Raw genomic sequence first — 20,648 nt, 5'->3', positions numbered from 1 at the left:
CATCCTCAGCTCTCTTTGGGGTCTTTTATCAGTGTAAGGGCTGGCTTTGTAAGTAATGTTTGGTCTTTTCCTTTTCCTCAGCCACTAATTTATGAAAAATACAGGAACATCTTACAGCTTCTATTTATTTCCCTTTCAAATATTGCTAAAGTTACCTCAATATCTTTAGAATATGTTTATTATTTGAAGTATAAAGTAATCTTATATGCTTGTTTCAATTAGGAAACCTGGCTAAAAAACATTACATTTCTCTAGGAATCCAATAGTCCCCTTATGCTACTGTTAATTTGAAAACATAAACTGTCAGGTTTGGTTGTTTTCTATAAAAGTTGCATCTGCACTTTGGGTATATGTTGCCAGTTGTCATCTTACCCAGCCTACCTAGTGCTTGGCCTTGTTGAAACCACACCAGCAGCTTTATCAACAGCTCTTACTTTGGATGTGTCAGGAATATATATTGATCCTCTAGATTTCAGTGACTTCAAATATACTACTATTTATGTGGCTGTCAATCTACTTGACACCTAAGGCAATGTTATTAGAGAAATAACATTTGCAGTTTGAAAATCCAGTTGTAACAGTTTGAAGCTGTTAAAATTTACAGTTTGGAAAGTTCTTGTGCATTTTCAGCCTTGGAAAAAAAAGGCCCATATAGAAAAAAGAGTTTCAGATTTGACCTGTAGATCAAAATGATGTTACATTTAGGAATCTTAAATGTTTTTTTTTGTGCTGTTCAAGCTGAAAACTTCCTCTAGTGTAAATTTGTATTGCCATCTCTGAAAATGAAATATTTATTATTAAAAAAGCCTTAATCTGATCTAGGCTTCAACAGCACATACCTATAGATATAGATAAATACTTCTACATGGTAGGTTCACATCTTAAATTAACATGTATCTTTTCTGGAAATGCCACTTGTTTTTTAGGTGGTTTTGTGCAGTTGTGATGATCTAAGGACAGGCAGAAGTTTTACACTCAAGTAATTCTGCATCACTGGGTTAATGAAACATATGTTTGGAAAAAGGAGGGGAGTTGTGAGGCACACAAGGCTGGATTTCTGTGCTGTGGAGACGTGTCTTTGCATCTCTGAGTATTTAGCAAGTATTTAAGGAAAGGGTGAGTAGTTCATAGAGGTGAGAGAATGAAGAGGAAAAGAAGTGGGACAGTTTCATGCACTCCAGTCCATAAAGCTTTAGCAGCAGTACCTGTTCTGTTGAACAAGTCTTGATTTATGAAAAAGTCAAAGATTTCCTTGGGGGGAGGGGAGGAAGTTTTAACTCTTGATAGCCTTGAAAAGTGTAAATGAGCATAAGCAAATCAGCAGAATCAGAAGAAAGAAGAGCTTGGGTTATCCACTCACACAGCTGGAGGGTGGGTGAGTGTGTGGGAGGGCACACGAGTCCTCTCAAATCTATATTAAAAATACAGCAGTATTTTTACAAGCAGTAATGTTTTATTATAAAATTTGTCACTTCAGTTTCCCAGAGCCTTGTAAACCTTCCTCTTCCAGCCAGAAACAAGACAAGAAAGCTCCCTAAAATGTTGAGAAGCTTGATTTTAAATCCCTGATCAGATGGGTTTCCTTTTTGACTCCAGTCAAACAGCCCCGAGGCTGCCCTGAGGCAACACAAAACAGTGCAGATGACCCAATTTTCTCCTGGTTTTTCCTTGTAGGCACAAACCTCTTGGTCTAGAAATATTGCTAAGTAGAGATGAAGCCATTGCTTTGCAAATAAAACTCCTCTCTTACATCTTTGACATTGCAAGCCATTAAAATCCTTGAATTGGTTTCTTAATTTGATGAGACTTCTGCACGAGTCCTTCAGTTGTTGGGGACAAACTTAGTAAAGACTTGAATGTCACATTCTAGGGTTTCATTTTTCATTTATTTTCTTCTTCAGTAAGTATTACTGTGTGGTTAATTTGTTCTCTGGGATGGATGAAATAGAACTAATCTGAAATTCAAATGAATTCTTCTGCTGGCAGCCTGTTTGTTAGCAGCAATAATGAGATATAATGGCTAAAGGATAGCAAAAAAGATTAAGTATTTCCCTCAATAATTCAGAGCTTTGATATATTTCAACACTCAATAAAAATATCCAGAAAAATCAATAAACTAGAATTTGACTGTGTGCTTTTTAATTTTATATATATACATGTATATATTTTCTTGTTTTGTTTGACCTTGTGTGACCTTTTACATTCATTAGTCATTATAAGTAATTCAATTCAGTTCTACAAATTTTAAACCTGAAAAAAAACCCCAAAACAAACCACCCACTTTTTATTTATTCTAAATCTACTGGCCTTTTATGAAGCTGGAAATAGGTATTATGAAGGAGAGCCACGATTTGTGTTGGCACTTGTTGGGGTGCCAAGGACACCTGGAAAACGCCTGCCCAGCCTGGGCAGTGCAATAGGTTTGTCTTCCCCGGGAAGTTGAGCAGGATTTTACAAGGTTATTTGCTTCCACCTACTGACCATCCCTGATATTACAAACCCAACGGAGGGAACGCTGGAATAACTGGAATTCCAGAGGCTCATCTTTCCTCCCTCTGATCCAGGAGCAGTGTGTGTGTGTATGCACAGGAATTCTGTTTACCTTACCTTCAGGCGGAAGAGAAAAGATGTTGGAAATTCAAATAACTTTTTAAAGTAACTTTCTTATTTCTTAGGGTTATTTTGGTTGATTGGTTTCTGGTATCTTGTTTTATGCTGATAGGGAAGCAGAGGAAATAAGTTTGGGATAGCAGGGTGAGAACAAGCTGTAAAATATGATAAAGTACACAGGCAGTGTGGGTATTAGTCATGTTAGCATGACTAATGGCTACTTGGGGATATTGATTTCACTGTTTCTGCTTGCAATTCAAGCAGTAAAATTCAATGTCAAATTATAGAAACTATGTAAAATAGTGTATGGAGGTTTCTACTGTGTCCTGAAGCCAAATGCCATGCAGGGTCATGCTACTGCCAAGAATTGCTTTTGCTTTCTAGAGCTTTTATTTCCCTCTGTTCAGTAACATTTGTGTAGTGCCACTGCTGAGTGAAGGGGTTGGATACGTCTCCGAGGGCCTGGTGTGTTAAAATTCAAAAGTACCTGAAACACATGGAAGATCAAACAGAGCAAAACTGGGATGAGAAAAGGGAACATGCTCAGGAATAAAATGGGTGTCATGTCTGATGTGTTCTGTACTGGGCACTGACAGTAGATCTTATTGTTATCTAAGCCATTAGTTGTTTCCAAACCAGCACGGAAAGAATTGTACCTGCTGACCTCACTTTTCCATCTGGTGAGCACAGAACTCAATAAACCATAAATTTATTGATCATCAAGGTGACTAAATTTCAGGAGGAACATTGAAGGCTGCCTTTTAGAAATAGGTGCCAGCAAATACAGAGGTGAGCATTGTTTCAGCACTGACATTAGTGCAATTCTAGTGGGAAATCTGTGTGGCAGTTCCCTTTATGGCACTTTGGTCAGCTCTTAAAGAAAGTTGTGTTTGTCCTGCATTGCTCCATAAAATTTTGCTTCGTTTCCCTGCTGCTGCTACCCAACACAACAGAAGAAAAAGTGAGTTTTCTTTTATAATTATATGTTAAAAATACAGCTCCTAATATGTTTGTAATAATGTGATTTGACTATTATGCAGTGACACTAAACACAAACAAAAGTAGATTTGTGTTGATTTTAAACTGAAATGGATGAGAGGGTTTTCTACCTTAGTGGCAGGGTATGTCTATAATTTATTCTCTCCTGAAACATCCAAAGAAGTACTCTATCATTATATAATTTGTCTAAAGTAATAATGCTTCAGGAGGAACAGGTTTTGCTGGGGTTTTACTTCTTTTTTTTTTTGTAACGTAACGACAATAAAGAAAGTGCCTGATGTATTCTTCAAATCTCTAGGATTTTACACTTTCTTTACAGCAATGGTGCTCCTCAGTCTCAAATAATTCACAGAGTTGGGAGTGAAGTGACATTGCTTTGTCATTTTGCACTTAGAGAAAGCAGCACAGAAGTCTCCCAGAGAATATTCTCATTTCCTCCCTTCTTGCTCTGGGATTGACAGACGATTCTTTTTGATGATTTTTAAAGCTTAGGGTCTGTGTACATTTCTTTTTTAAAGAGGTATATCTAGGATGTAGGTGTATACTCAAATATTGATATTTAAACATAGATCTGATTAAGTCAGCAGCTTCACTGGTTTAAAGAACTACAACACTAATTGCTTTAGAAAAATTAGTTTGTGTTGCTCGGGCAATTTAAGGTGAAGATGTGCATGTACCTAACATGGAATATTCTTGTCACTCACAGATAAATTCTGTGAGAGTTCAGTTACAGTTCATAAAAAAGTAGCTGCCTGCTTTGACTTCCTCACAGACATCAGATACACAGCAACTCCTGTAACTGTTTCTGCAGAAGTGATCAGCTATTACTATTGTTTTTAAATATGAATTGGTTGAAAATTACACTTCATTATTCAGCTAAAAAAATTTCAAATTACTGATTTTAGAAGACATTAATTGATCACCTCCCGTTATTTCTTCTTCACCGACTGCACAAATTTTTACTGTTCAAATTTTTAACTGCTCACAGATGACTTCACCCCTTTGAACTAAGGATTCTTGAATTCTCATTTAGGTAATGTGTCAGTAGCCTTAGTTATTCTTCATTTGAATAAGTGCCTTTGTGAGAATTTCACCCCTTGCAAAAGAAAAATCCCATCCAGGAAGTCAGGCTTTGTAAGGTATTAGGTATTAAATGGATGTTATAGTCCAGGTTATTATCTGATAATGTACCCAAAGCAAGTTTGTCAAAAATTAGTTAGGCAACACTTTACTATTTGGAATACCAGAAACAATAAAATAACAACAAATTAGTGGTTTTTTATTGTCCTTGTCCAGAAGTCTGAATCCAGGTGTCTACTCTTGAAGACATACAGCTATTTCTTTACCCAAATCTGACTTGCCATAATTTCAGAGGTAACTCTTCAATACCCAGTCAGAGTGAACCCATCCAGATGTAGTTATGATTGCTAATGATGCAGTGATTAATTTTTAAGATTCACTTCCCATATCTTTAGATAGAAACCCAAATGCTGCGGGATGAAATGATTGTCTAACGTTCAGGGATAAAACACGGAATAGAAATTGTGTCATTAGATTTTCAGCCTGAAACTTTTCCTTATGGAAAAGATTATCAGTTGACTTCAGACTTGTTGTCCCTTTAATTCCTGATTGCAGGCTCAGCTGGGCTGGCCCCAAGTGTGCTCAGCTGGGCTGCAGGGCTTCATTTGTGCCTTTTCCCTACAGCCACATAAGATAAGCTGTGCTGGGAGCAGGATGGTTTCTCTTTTATCCAGGTAAACCTGCATTTTTAATTCATATTGAGTAATGAATGCTTATGAATTTGGGTTTCTTGGAAGTTGCTTTTGATGGGAATGGACAGTGGCAAAATAGCAAACTAAACCATTTTGTAGACAGCAGAAGGGATGGGAGCACTGTTAGGTCTTGAACAAGGTATATTCATCATACTGAGAGTTTGTAATAGCTCTGACTACAGTCTGATAGGAGCTACTTTATTCTGCCTTCAGTTAATTTAGGTCAGTGTGTGAGATAGAGCCACTCTTGTCCTTGGTAATGTGAAAAGATATGATTCATTTTTGATTAACCAATAAATATGTTAAAGAACATTCCATTATTTCCGAAAGGTGACTTAGGGCACAGCTAGCAGGTGAAGAGCACTGGTGCTAATGAAGTTGGAATTCATTCCCCCGAGGCAGAAAGCTTTTTAAAAGCTGAGGTGTTTTTTTTTTTCTCACTCAGTCACCAAAAAGAACTGAATGTAAATACCCAAACAGGCTCAGGAAGTCAGCTGTGGGCAGAGAGAGTGTCTCCTTCCCCACCACATGGGAGGAGAGACGTGGTGAGAGACTGTCTGGCTGCCAGGAATTCACACTTGAGAGCAAGTACAGTCTGGTTCCCCATGGAAAGTATTTGGAATATAAAGGGTATTAGAAGTACTGATTCATATATAAAGCTAACTTGAATAACCAAGGTTTTGTTGCTGCTTAAGAAGTGACACAACTTGATGTGCCTGATGAAACCATTTACTGTAAATTGAAGTGTATTTCCAGGAAGCCTTGATTCATCTCTCTTGATTGAATTATCTATTTTTTTTTTGATCTCGTATGGCTTAGGTAAGAACTCTTTGGCATTGAAATAATACCAGTCCTTCATTTAAGATGAATAAGCGTGTTTTTGAAGAAACAGAAATTCATTATTTTACATTTGTTTTAATTTTTTTTAAAAGGAGCTGCTATTTGCTATCAGGCTTAAATTTGCAGCTTGGAATTTATGTGGCAATGTTCTAAAATCTGATTAGAGTAGTTCTAGCTTCAGTGAGAGCTTGGGAAAGTGCTTACTTTTAACAAAAATTGTCCCTCATCTATATGTTATTTTTTCAATAGAAATCTCTAAAGTTGCTGTACATAAGCAAAGTTTGCTTCCAAGAATACCCTCACCAGAGAAGTAAAGTTGAAAAGAGAATTAGTAGGTCACTTGTCTGCAGTTTAATGACTTGAACTCTCTTTGGCTTACTCAGCTTCCAGGAGTAACTTGCTGTAAAAAGGGTGACTATGAAGCAATAAATGCCTTTCAGACTATATTTTTTGTGATAATGGTTTTCTCTACATGTCTTCAGGTCTGCTGGCAAAAACCCAAAGGTTCAATAAGTCGAAATATTTTAGGGATAAAAGGACCATGTGTTGGGTGTCATTAGGTTTAGGATTATTTGTTTGACTCCTGAAGAAAACGTGTCCAAAATATACACTTGTATACATGTCTATATATATATATACCCACAGGTGTACACATGTTTATCTCAAATAGATGTTTTATTGTTCTTACATTTTGCAATAAGATTCAGACACAACTATCTATCAAGCCCAAGTTAGAACTTAACAACAGGCAGAAGGTTGAGCAGATTTTCTTCTTAAACTCACCTTTATATTTTTTTAAGCTTCCATCACTAGTTTTTTAAAAAGAAGAAATGAGCAAGCAATATATTTTCCTCAAGATGCAAGTAAAAAAGAAAACATATACTATAAAATCACATTTTTGTCTTATGAGCTGCTACAGTATATTGAAACAGGTTTGGGGTTTTTGTGTTTTTTTCAATCCTGTCTTTAAGTTTATGCATGTAGTAAAGTTTAATAAACATTAATTAAAGGCATAATACTAACCACTGTACGTTTAAGTGTATGATATATATAAAAATAACAGGTCATTAAAGTGTAATAGATTGAGAAACCTGCTTTTCAGAGTTTGATGCCCTTTCTTCAGGCTGAGTTGTTTCCCCAGCCCTGGTCAATGTGCTTTGTGACACAGGATTCTCTGTTTGTGTTTTCAGGACACTAAAGCAGAGTCCAGTTCTGGTGTAGAAACTGAGGACAGAAAAGTAAGTGGCTTCTTTTAATGTAATTTGTCAGGCAACTCCAGTAGGTGGGTTTTGCTTTGATTGTTTTTTTTTTTTATTTTTGGGTAAAGCCTGTGAAATTATGTATGTATGTTCTATAAAGTTTTCAAACAATAACTTTCCTAATGCTGTATTTTAACTTCTATGGAGACAAACAGTTTTAACTCTGCTAAATATACTTCTTTTAGAAATTTGAAAAACTACTTGTTCAGAAGGGAATTATAGTCTTAATTTGATTATACTATGAACAGTTCAAAAGGCAGTTGCACTTCCTGTTCTTAATGTTCATTATTAACAAAATTATTATGTCTTTCATGATAATATTGACATACTATGTTAAGTATTTGTAAGACAGCAAGATAAGGACTGTTTTTTCTTCCTTTATAGATAGTATTTTGATGCTGATTTTTTTTCTTTTAAAGGGTTTATTTAAAAAAAATGTTTCCAATTTTATTTTGTGAACTAATATAAAATGCATTTTTAGTAGTGTTCTTCACCTTACTTATGATAAAAGTAAGAAATAAAGGCATCACACAGAAGCCTTCAATTAAAAAAACAATTGTCAGAAGTAAATATCAATCCAGGTTTAAAGTATTTTCTCACTACAGAGAGTAACCTGTTCTGTTTAAAAATCTACTTCTACTGAAAATCTGGAGCCAGAATGCAGTTCTGGATTCTAGATCTGTGCAGTGTTTCTCTGTGCCAAGTAGTGACTGAGTTTGGGGAAGTGCTGAGCATGTACATGTAATTTAAAATCTCTGACATCAGCTGGCCCTCATTGCTGTGAAACTGGGCCCTGCAGGTTCTGAGCGTTCTCTTTAATGAACATGTCCAGGTGCTTCCACTTAGGTACATGCTGGTTTAAAGTGTGTTAAAATGCACTTTGGGACCTTATTTCTAAACACCAAGCTCTGACTTTTTTTGCTGTGGGCATCAACTGTTAAAACTGCCCAACCCAAAGGTGTTTTTTTTTTTTATTGTGTGTATTATGGGAAAAGTTGTCAAGAGCCTGACAAGCTTTGGACAGCAGTTTTATTCATGTGTTGTATTTCTTTTTCCTTTTGTTGCAACTTGCCTTTTGCCTAGCAGAGGTAGCAGCCTGTTGCCAGGAAAACATTTTGGGTTCTTTTTTGTTGTTTCTGATAGGATGGTTTCTCCCTCAGTGTGAATTACAGGAGCTGTGTATCTCATGGTTCCTCCTGGCCTCAGTGACTGCTCTGGGTTGGAGTGGTTTCATGAGGAGTTGTGTCCATCTTCCATGATTTGGGTTATCCACACCCACCCAGCTGTCTGGCCCAGAAAGGGGCACCTCCTCCAGTGCAGAATAAGTGATCTGGCTTTTTCTGAGACAGCCCAGGCCCTGGGACTGAGCACGTGAACTGAAATGGAAGAGCACGACATTCCATGTTATCCTATGATTTATTTCTTCCCTGTCCCTTCTTGCTCTCAGAAGCAGTGGCCTGAAGGTGAGGGGGCAGTCAGAGGGTCTCCAAACTTACTGTGGAACCCAGAGGGTCTCTCTTTGTCTCTCTCTTACTGAATCCTTGAGGTTGAAGATCTGGAAGTTGTCTGTCTTAAAGTGCTGAGTTCCATGAATTTCTCACCCTTTTGCCTGTAACTCCTGGTGCACACAGACACACCTTCAGCTTTGTAGACTCCTCTCTGATCCTGTCTCACGTCAGACATGAGGTTTTGGGCTATGGTTTGTTTTTTTGGCTTGCTAAAAGTGCGGTGTTGATCCCATGACAATGACAGTGTTCGATGTTCTGCCTTCCACAGGCAGAAACTGGAGTCAGCAGAAGGGATTGTCTAGAAAGCCCTTAAATTTATCTTCTTCATTTTGGTAATTTGTGGAGGCACTTTGGAAAAAAAAAAAACAAACAGAAAGGTAATAAATACCTGCTGTTACATGACAAGTTTCAACTTTTCTCTGTGTTTAGTCCCAAAAGCTCAAGTGGCAGTTGTACTTTACAGTCCAGGGAAATAGATATCCAATGATCTGTGCAGTGATCATCAAATAAAGATACATCAATCTTGGTTACTAGTAATGCATTGTTTCATGTTTGTTGAAAGCATCAGCTAAGAATTTAATGTAATTCATAGAAGCTGAAACATTGGAAATAAATATTTTTATTTCATCTATCTTGAAATCAAGACAAACTACTGCAATTAGGACATGCATCATTAGTGTCTAATAATTTGCACTTCCATAATGAAATATACTCCTAATGAACTATATCATTAACAATTAATGGAAAATTTTCCCCGCTAACCACAAAATACAAACCTGCAAGGTGCCTTTTCTCGCATTCTTTTTTTTCCTGAAGTTTCTTAATCTCTAACTTCTGAAGTAGAAATTTATATAACCATGACTAAATCATTTCCTGGAGGCAAACTCAAATTTAATAACTGTATTTAGTATTTTGAAACCTATTATTCTATAAATTACAAAATACCATTTGGTTATGATAACCACTTCATCACTGTGATCTGTCTCTCCTTCCATTGTCTTATACTGACCTTTTTGTTTAAGATTCTATTTATTTTCTACAAGGATAAAAGCTCTCAGGTTTGAGGATAAGTAATGCACAATCTGCTCTAACTGGCCTGTATTATTTTGCATTACTAACCTGCACTTACCACTGCCAGCAGTGGACCAATAAATGCATGCACAACCCATTTCCTACCCAGTCAATGCTATTTTCTGTCTTTGTCAAACCCACCCCTCTTTTTTTTATTTTTTAATTGATCTCGTACCTTCTCTCTGAACATCACAATATTGGATGCTTAACAAACCATGTGATCATGGAAATGTCTCAGCTTTGCTTCTCAAAGAAACATATGTGGAAACATGACCCTTAAATTTTCACAGGAAGAAACATGTTAAAAACATACCAAGTGTGATTTTTGTAAAACTGCCCTGATAGCTGAAGCTGGTTTTGGGTGTTTTGGAATTTGAGTCATCATTTCAAAACCTGTGGTGTTTTGCTCTTGGAAGGGCTCTGACAGATGGTTGGGTTGTTTTTCTTTCTACTCATGTTTTCTAATAGAACTGTGTGTGTTGGGCACAAACAAAATGGTTGTGGTTAAAGGGAATTATTAAGGATATTGGCTGTTTTTCCAAGAGGGAGACCATGTGGAATCCTTTGCAATCTTTGCTTCCATTTGATGTAACCAAACTGTAGTCTCTGTGTCCACTCAAAGACTGCTAATATGTACAGCCTTTTTGTTGTTGTTGTTGCTCTTACATCAGCTTGATCATCTCCTGTTACCTGAAAAACATGCCCCTAATAAATGTTCCTTGGTTTTGATTTTAGTTCACATCTTTATTTGATCTGAACAATTACATTTTTTTTCTTGTTTGTTTGGTTTTTTTTCCATATGTTTATATGGGATTTGCTTTGAACAGGCATCTTCGAAAATATTTAAACCAAAGAAACTGTAAATAAGATTTCTCACAGTCCTTCTCTGTCTTTGAGGTCTGAGCAGAGCACAAAGGACATACTTTGTTTTACTCTGCAATTGCATTTGTTGCACCATCAAATTAATTCATGGTGAGGCTGTGAAACCAAAACTGATATAAAGTTATCCTCCCCCTGCTCCCTGACATCCCTTTTGTTACAATTCCACCTAAAATGGAAACCTGTGACACCAAAGAGTGAATGGAAAGTTAAATCCCACTGACTTTTCTGCGCCCGGTAACTTTGTTTGAGCCGGTTTTTACTGTGCAGGGAATGTTTTATTCCTCAGCTTTGGCTGCTTCATTTGTGGTTTATTCCAGTCCTCTCCCAGTAATGGGCTGTGTTTGCTGTGATGTGCAGGGCCATTTCTCCTGCCTGTTCCTTGCAGGCACGATAATGTTGCCCCTTAAGCAGCAGCTCAGCACCATTAAAGAGGGGGCTCAAGGTCGCTCAGGGTCTCCTGCTTCGTTTTCTGCTCCTGAAAAGGAAAGCAGCTCATGGAGAGAACATTTTTGAGATGCATCTTGACTTCAAAATTTACCACTTTGGAGCTGAGAAGCTTTATGAGAGCAATAGAGTTTATGGGTGTGCATTAGGGCAATAACCTGATAGGTCAGTAAGTTGGAAAAGTTCCCTGTAGTGACATAATGTTTCATAACTCCCCATTACCTTCTGTGGGATATGGGATAGGCAGTAATGCCTTTCTTTCTTTTTCACTGCCTGCTGTGGAAAATATTTAATCTTTTTTTTTTTTTTTTTTTAGTACCTTCTGTCAGTGGATCTCAAATTACTTCACAAACAAATTAAAAACACCTATGAGGAAAGTACTTACAGTTATATTGCTGGAGTTACATATGGGGAAACAGAAGTGTGAAGGGGAAATGTAGGCAAGGTTATAAAGTGTGTCTGAGACAAAATGAGGAGAAAAAGAAACAGTATTACAAGTATATTTTACTTTGTCTATTCTGTGGCTACTTAAGATTTTTTTTTATAGTGATGATATGAAGATTTTTTCATGACAGTATATGGGAATTTTTTTTATTAGGAGAAAGAATATTTATCCTGAAGTTTCTCTAATCTTTAGGTTACTATGGGAGGGGTTTAATAAGGGTATCAAATAGTGAGGAGCTGATAAGCATCATGGAGGGACTCAGTGAACTGCTGACATCCAAGATATGGATATATTTTATACTGTTTAATTTAAATCCCTTTTTCTGCTGTTTAGAGGCTCACTAGCAGTGAACATGAGTATCATTTTTATTCCCTTTTGAAGGGATCATGCAATCTGAATAATTTTGTAGGTTTTTGAGGTGCATCTTTACTCACATTAATAGAAATTAATTTTTTGGTGAGAGAAGATCACTGACTCCAATAGATTGGTAAGGAAGTGTCTAAATTGTGTTGGGTAGAGATTTAGAGGAACCTAAGGAAGTTTTGAACATTAATGAGCTTTCTGTTGTCTAGCAGGGTGAACAAACGGACCCCACAAAGTAGAGAGGATTGACCAGAGGTTCAGAAACCAGGGGTAGTAACCCAGGAGGGAGAATAATGAGCTGTTCCAAGAATAGCATCCTCCTGTCACAGTACACCAGAGGTTTGCACTGACATCCCAGCTCATGCAAGTCAGATTTCCATGGCACTTCTTGAGTCTTCCTCAGTACAGAGCTGGAGGTTTTCACAACTTCCCCAAAAGGGTAAAATTATCTGAAGGGGGTGTGGTGTTTGTAATTTGTTTGCTTGTCACCAGAAAAGTTACTTGATATCCATGGCTGACTCCTTCAAAATTATTTTAATGCAAGGTCTGTTGCACTTCAGATATCCTAAAAATCAGAAAGCTGCATCAAACCCATAGTCTAAGTTGTTTAGGCATCACTTATTGTTTTTCTTACTACTTTTAGTGATATTTTGAAATCAAAAGGGTTTGTTTTTTTTTCCTTTTCCTTGTCTTAGTTTATGTTCTTTTCAAGTAAAAACACTAATTCTGGAAAAAAAACAGGGAGCTGAAAGTTGCCCTGGAACTTAACACGCTGCATTAGTCAGCCTAATAAATATTGGCAATTCTGATGTGAGGAAACACTCAGAAATGCAGTCCCTTCCCTGGCATGTGGCTTGACACAGTGCAGAGCCTTGCTGCAAAGTTCCACCGTATTTGAATGCTCTTAATGTCAGTCCTATTACTGCTCTCTTGTTCTTCCTGTCACTGACATGCAATTATGGGATTTCACAACTGAAGTGATGACAGTTGCTCTTCTGTGTGTGTGTGTCTGTCTTTCCCCTTAATCCAACTCTATCTAGCAATCTGTAATTTGATAAAGTGGAATTGAAGTGACAGGCGTGACAGAAGTGCCAAAACAATAATTTGACCTCCCACTGAAGTGTCAACGTGTTCTGCTGCATGACTTTTACATATGCTGAGTACACAGAAGGGACATGGATAGTATATTTATGGTTCTGCAATACCTGGGAAGGCAGTGCTAAAAAAAAGCTTTCACTACACTGTCTTTTTGCCAGTGTGTTCCATCCTTAGCCATCACCTTTTCTAGCCCTGTATTACTCTGTGCAAACATAAATGCTATTGCAAAACAATTATATTTTTATTAGGAGGTGGGGTTTTTTTTTCAAGTCTTCATTTTGAAGATATTTTGGTAAATCTTGAAATTATAATTCTGTGACTATTGAGAGAATTAGTTCTCAAAGGGACTTTTTTATTTTACTATTTTTTTTTGTTTTGAAATTTCCTCTCTCTTTAAATAAATTTCATTAGGTATATGAGCCATTCCTGCTAATAACTCCTAAAAATCTCACAGAGCTAGAACAGAATTCTTTTATATGCCTGAATTAAAAAAAAAATATTTTCACTGAAGTAAATGTATGCACAAGTTACTTTGGCATATATTCATATGTACTGCACCTGCATTGCATACAAGTAAATTATATTTCATCTTGGGACAAGGAAGGGGACAGAAGAAAGAAACTTTTTGCTTTAATACTCAGCTAAATATAAAGTTAAAATATTCAGATTTGGGGGAAAAAAATTCAAGTGAGAGGGAGAACTGAAGTCTGATGCTAATTATCTGTCAAAATTAACTGAAAAATAATTCATGGGAGACTGAAGCCTTGCTGAACTTTTGATTACGTCTGGCCATTAAGTTTTCAGTAGGTATGAGAACACAGAGGGGAATTGGCTTTTGAAGTTCTACAAAAAAGGGAAAAACCCCCAAATCTATTAGTATGCTGTGAATGGGAACATGTCTTGGACCTCCTTTGTGTTTGTGAACTGATAAAACTTTACAGCAGTGGGAAAGTGCAACTTCTGCTACTGTGTGGTGAAACTTTTCCTTTTGAAAGGTTTGGGTTTTCATAACCCACACTCCACTGCAGCAGGAAGGCAGAGTTGACCTTAGCAGCTGTCTTAGCTAATAATTTCCAGTTACTGGCCCAACCTGTCAGATCCTCTGCAACATCCCAGATACCCAGGCCAAATGACCTGGGTTTAAATGCATTCCCCGTGTCTCAGTCTGTACTTTTATATTGTACACATACACCAAAGTGTTTCATGGTTGTTGCTGCTCGAGAAAAGTAAATTTCAAGTTGATATTTTCTTCCCTGTTTTATTTTCCTGCTTTTTAAATAAAGATTTGGGAGATTTGACAAAGAAGTTATGGTATTTAACAGTATGTACAGATGAACCACCTTATTTGGAGATACTTCTGTGGTCACTGTGACTTGTGGCTGGAGGGGTTGTGAGACAGGGAAAGCATCAGGTTCCTGTGAGGATCCCAAGTCACTTGGTCTCCCAGAGTGTTTTGGAGTGTTTATATCAAAACTACCGGGTTGTTTTTTTTTTGAGGGTTCATCTCAAAGCCTGCCAGGGCTCTGGCAGCACTTTCAAGCTGACCCCCTGTTCCCTAAGCCTGGGGGAGGCTCTTTGGTTTTGGAGGGTTTTTTTGGACATGGTCTAAAGAGCACTGAAGGGGGAGGGAAGTCTTACACTGCCATGAGCAGAATTATCTCTGTGTCAGGCACAACCGTCTCAAGTTGGGGACTTTTCTGTCATTTAACTTACTGCCAACCAACACAAACCCTCAGTTACTGAGCGAAAAAAAATAATATATGGAATGGGAATTGGGTCCATCCCAGTTCTGCTGGTGAGGTGAAGGGCAGCAGGGGTGGTTGAGGTGGGTTGTGTGAGGGTGCCAGTGCCATGGCACCAGTTTGGGACAGGGCAGTCAGGTCAGGGGTTTGTGGCTCTGTGTGCAGGGCATGGAGCCAGATGGAACCAATCCTGAGCAGCAGCCACTGGTGCTGAGGGGCTGCTCCTGCCCAGTGCCTCTCTCAGCTCAGGGGTGGGCTGTGGGACAGTCCCAGGAAAGGAAACCAAAATAATTTGGTAAAAGGCACCTCAGATTCCAAAGGGTGGGTGGTGAGGTCGGGGGGATGGCAGGAAGCTGCAGGTCAGTCCTCAGGCAGCTACTGAAGCATCTGGGGTCCCTGAAGGCTGTCAAAGCCACAATACTTTTAATAGTTTCTTTGCTTAATTATTTTTTAACCCTTTTTAATTTTTTTTAAATGCTTTTTTATGTTTTTACCTCTTGGTAAGAATTCAAAGGCACGTTTTAACCAAAAACGTAGCTGGACGTTAGAGACATTTTGTTTAAAATAAGAAATATATGTGTTCCTGCAAGTTAACCAAGAATGATGTTCTAAACAGTGGGTTAAAAGTCTCTGTTTCAGCAGCAGGAGGCAGAGGCTGAAGGTGGTTTTGGCTATTTCTGTGCACTGGGAATTGCACACCCTTATCTTTGACCCTCATCTTGAATTTTCCGTATGGAATAAATGCTGGAATTTCAAGGTTGGGGACATTGAAATGATAGAATTTAGTGACTGTAAAAACCTTTTCACTTCATCTGTTTGAGCTGAGCCTCATATTCCTAGTCACTACCTATTTTTGTAACCTGGAACTTCACTTTTGTTTTTTGACATGTGAAAATATAATCTCTGACAGGATGTGTGTGCCCTTTAATATAATTGTTTAACACTTTTACTGGATGAGCTTTGAAATATTTTAAAGCTAAAGCCAGTTTTGGGAGAAGCAAAGAGGAAGCAAAAGGGGTTTGTAGAATCCCTCCTACCCCTGATTTTACATGCTTAAATAATTAACCCGAGGTTTAAAATGCTGGGCGTTCGGCTTTAATTTTTGTTACAAGCTGTCATTATTACCATCACTTATTCTTGCTCAAAATGTGCTTTCTGGGTTTGGACAAACATATATAATCAGTTCCTTGAGGCAGGTGAGCTGTGGCTGTGATGGCAGCAGGTGGAGCAGGTCGGTGTTTGCCGGGAGAGGGAGCAGAAACACAGAGCTGAGAACTCCCGGGAGAACTTGGGATAACGAGCCCACTGTGGGGAGCCACTTAGTGCCCTCCACTCGTGGGCAATTGGAGAGTTTATCCAGCTGATAAGAGTATTTATTCTGGCAGAAAGCTCCCAGATGGTAACATTTAGCAAATATGTACTTCCCTTCCTTCTCTTACACATCAGGCTTGCTGATGGACTTTTTATTAGCAAAGTCATCTTCCAGATGCTGTTTCATTTAAGTGAGGTACAGAGGTATTTTCCATTGATTTTTTTATTCCTAATTTTAGGAAATGCATTCTGATTTTCTTTCTTTAAAATTACAGGACAGTTTCTCATATATTTTTACATATTAGCTGATTAAACTTGCCAGAACATTTTTCATGGAATACTTGCCAACTTGGCTTTTTCAGTTCTCCGAAAGGTAAAACAAACAAATTAGAGATTGTAATTTGTAAGTATATCCAATTTCTGTGGTTAATTCAAGGTTTTAGAAAATGTCAGATGTTCTAAAAGAGGGAATATAGGGATTGAGGAGCCATAAAATAAATGAAGTGTTTTTCCTTGACTCTGTGTGTCCCGACAGTACATCTGGGATGTATCCTGTGAACCACGTTGGGCTCAGAAATGTTTATTGGCCATGTAGAACCTCAATTCTTCAAAGTACCAGCACTTTAGAAGGAAATGCTTGTCTAAAAGCATTAAAATATAATTTTTTTCTGACTGAGAACATGTCTGTCTGTGCTTGGCCATATAAATGTTTTTTTCCACATTTTAATTTTCCTTTCAGCAAGGGAAATAGCCACGGTTGACTTAACAGGTCTTTGAAACAGGTGTTCTCTTTTCATGAAGTATCCTTAAAGATCCTTGTTGGTCAGGTGGCAGCCTGGAGGTTGCATATTTCTCCAGGGGAAAAAAAAAAAGGAAATACCAGTTCTTTTATAGTTCTTCTAAGTCTTTATAGTACAGCTCCTGTTAAAAGAAACCCACAAACATGCTCTTATAGGGGAGGTTGCAGTTGCTTTGTCTTTATTTAACACCTGACAGACAGTCTGACCTCAGGCAGCTCCTCTGTGATGCAAAGCTTGCATGGTCCAGGGTCTCATCTTTGAAATTTGGAAATGAAAACACTGAAACATAGGAAACTTGGAAATGGGACTTGAAATTTGTGCAAAGAACTTGATGCAGGCCGGTGCTTCCTTGTTCTACGTCATAAAACGGAGAGAGTTAAATAACATTCCTTCTGTATCAAAAAGCTGTATCTCTATGGAAAGTTTAAATTTTGACTTTGAAAATTGAAATCCTTGTAGGAATTGAACTACATGTTGCATTTTTGCATTTGTTCTCCTTGTAACCAGTAGCAAGAGGTTTCTTATGGAAATTTTTGGGAATATTAGATATTCAGAAATCTCCTATGTAAGTACCTTTTTCTTGCTGCTCCATGTCATCAGCATGACTATGGATGAGGAAGGAGGTGGTGTACTGACCCTTAATGCATATGGGCTGATGGATCCTATGCCTGCAGCAGTATGGGAATCTGTCTTTGAATCTTACACCATGAGCCTTTGGAGCTCTGTTATTCTTCCCTTCTGTGAGCCCCCACTGTTGGTACGCAGGTATTGTTCAGGATTTGGCTCATTGGGGAGATTCTTTTCAGGAACTGAGGCTGTCTGAAAACAGGGATCAAAATGGAAGTATTGCTTATGCTTAACAGCCTGACCCCAGCAAAGGAAAGAATGCAAACCCAAAGGATTTCATCCCTTGTGATGGGTTGGCTGAGGCCAGCAGCTGAGTCACCCCCAGCCACTTGCTCATTCCCACCTGCCCAAGGGGATTGGAGAGAGAGAGGAAAGGCAAAAGCAAGAAAATTCATGGATCGAGATAAAAGATGGTTCATTAAGTGAGGAAACCAAAAAACCTGAACATCCCAGGAGATGCTGAGGAGTCTGCAGTCCCCACTTCTCCCATGCAGACTGATGTGCAACAGCCTGAAAAATGGAACCTTGGAAGGCACAACCCTTCACATCAACACCACTCCTTGCTCTCTTCTGCCCTGGTTTTGTGGCCGAGAGTGATGTCCCAGGGCATGGAAGATTCCTCTGGCCAGTTTGGGTCAGCTGTGGCCTCTCCCCACAATCACTGCCACCCTCCTGCTCTCTGGGTGTGGGGGTGTCAGCAGGAGCAAGAGGAAAACCTTGATGCTGTGCAAGCCCTGGTCAGGATAACCAAAGTGATGGTGTGTTATCAGCACTGGTACAGGGAAGATCTGTCAGGAAGGCTCAGGTTGCTGAAAATGTTTGCAAAACCGAATTACAAGAGCAGAAGAGGATTCCTCTGGCCTGTGAGGAAGCTGTGCTTTTCCTCCTCCTGAGCCAGCAGTCTCTTGCTCATACACAGCTCATACCTGGTATTTATTTATTTGTAGTTGAATAGAGTCTGTAACTCTTTGAACTGTCTCCCTTCACTGTGCATCTTCCAGCACTTCCTGGGGAAGCAGAGGACAAGTTTTCCTGCTGTTAATGAGCAGGGAAAGCCTCGTGGCATCTAAACCTGAGTTTAGACTTGTCCTCTCATCTGGGCATCACTTGGTCAGGTGGCTTTCCAGGAGCACAGGCATGGCAGGACCATCAGTGGCAGATTGTTTTCAGCATGTTTGAAGGGGACAGACTGAATCAGACGATTGGTTTGTTTGCCAGATTAATATCTGGGATGTGATCCAACCTGATTAACAGGATGGCTGTGATTGGATCATGAAAGGGTAAGCAGACATTTGGAAGGCTTTTTTCATACCTGCTGGCTCTATTACTTTCCCAGTAGCTTGAACACATGCAAGAATATGCTTCTGTCCAGTAATCCAATTCATTTCTCATTGATTCCAGTTTGTCTTTTTATGTTGTGTTGGATCTTTTGCCAGGTAAATCTTTTCTCTGTAGCAATAGATTGCTTTTTACAGCTGCCTGGGTGTCTGGTGCTGGGCATTTAGATCAAAACTTCCTAGTTCCATTATTTCAGAACTGACTTCTTCAACGGTCCTGCAGAGTGTCTTTTCCTCTAATGAAGCCTGTTATTATAAGAGAAATTATATTTAAATACATATATATATCCATATTTGCAAATTTGAATATCTATACATTTTCTGTTGTCTTTGAAACATTATTGATGAGTAAAAGAAGGGTTAATGGATTTTTTTTCCAGATTTTTCTTACAGAGTTATGTTTTATTGTCTTTCAGTTTGATGGATGAGACAGAGACTATGGTTTATATATAAACCATGTGCTTTCCAGATTAGATTGATGTAATCATAGCAGTTTTGCAGAGTTCAGCTAAAAATTTGTTCTTGCTGATCAAGGTCAGGAAAATCCAGGGATTCTGCCATTTATCTCATCTCTTGAGTACTGAAATAGGACACTCAGGGCAATATTAAAAGGACTGGTGTACAGCCAGGTCTCACTGTGTCATACTTGATGTCTAACAGCTTTTAAAAAAAAAAAATCAGGGGTTATTTCTAAAAAAAACCCCAAAACAAATAGTATAAATAGTGAAAGAAGAATGCTGATATTCAAAGCCTAAAAATAAGATTTTGTTTATGCTTTCCCCCTCTCTGACAGCAGAGTAATGTACAAAAGCATGTTAATTTACCTTTTTTTTTCCTTCTAGATAATGGTGATATGCATTATGCAATATGGATACTATGCAAGTGGCAAACATTTAGTTGTGAATTTAAAATAAAAAATAAATCTCATCTCTGTTACTGTCTTTCACTTTCAAGGCTTGGTATGAAGACCAAGGCACACAGCAGGTTTTTTACACGTGTGAATTGTCTGAAATCCAGTTGGGAACATCTGTTTTGGCAAATTTGTTTGATGTATTCATTAAAACTTTGCTTTGCTGAGGTCTTTTGCTGAACAGGTAAATGCTTAATGAGTGATGTAAGACAAAATTTGCAGGGAGAGGTAAAATCTTGTTTTATGAAGTGATATCCTGTCACACCAACTCCATGGAAAATATTGTTTGTGCCTTAGATCCTCACAGTTCTGACACTGTTACTGCTACATCCTCAACATTTTTGAGGAAATTTCTCACAACAGTATGTAAATAGTTTTGAAAAGTAGGAAAAACTGAAGAAATATACCCCTCTGTGTTTTTTATAGTCTATAAAACACTTTAAAGAACTGTGACACACTGTTTATTAAAACTGTATATTGAAAGAGAAACAAATTTTTCAATTTTTATTACAGAGTCTAAGTAAACAAGTAGAAAGACTAAGTTGAAAACATTTAGAACCACTATTGCACCAAATCTGTGAGAATATTAAAATTCAATAGCAGGCAGAAAAGTAACACTCCATCTACTCA

General features: G+C 38.1%; 1 protein-coding gene across 17 annotated transcripts in view; it reads left to right on the top strand.

Annotated features, from left to right (window-relative positions):
* RBFOX1 (RNA binding fox-1 homolog 1) overlaps nucleotides 1-20,648 on the top strand; it is a 1,149,451-nt gene that overhangs the window by 619,043 nt on the left and 509,760 nt on the right. For 12 of the 17 annotated variants that reach the window (XM_051793639.1, XM_051793308.1, XM_051793550.1 and 9 more), the window contains one exon: nucleotides 7,412-7,459. The exons of the other annotated variants lie outside the window; for them this stretch is intronic. In XM_051793639.1, coding sequence (XP_051649599.1) covers nucleotides 7,412-7,459 — 48 coding nt within the window. The remainder of the gene's footprint in view (nucleotides 1-7,411; nucleotides 7,460-20,648) is intronic. 17 annotated transcript variants of the gene reach the window in all.

Source organism: Manacus candei, unplaced genomic scaffold (assembly GCF_025592945.1).
Source record: "Manacus candei isolate 608988 ecotype Guabito, Panama unplaced genomic scaffold, ASM2559294v1 h1tg000002l, whole genome shotgun sequence".
Classification (NCBI taxonomy): Eukaryota; Metazoa; Chordata; class Aves; order Passeriformes; family Pipridae; genus Manacus; species Manacus candei.
The sequence above is the reverse complement of the archived record's forward strand: the minus strand, read 5'-3'. Positions and strand labels throughout refer to the sequence as shown.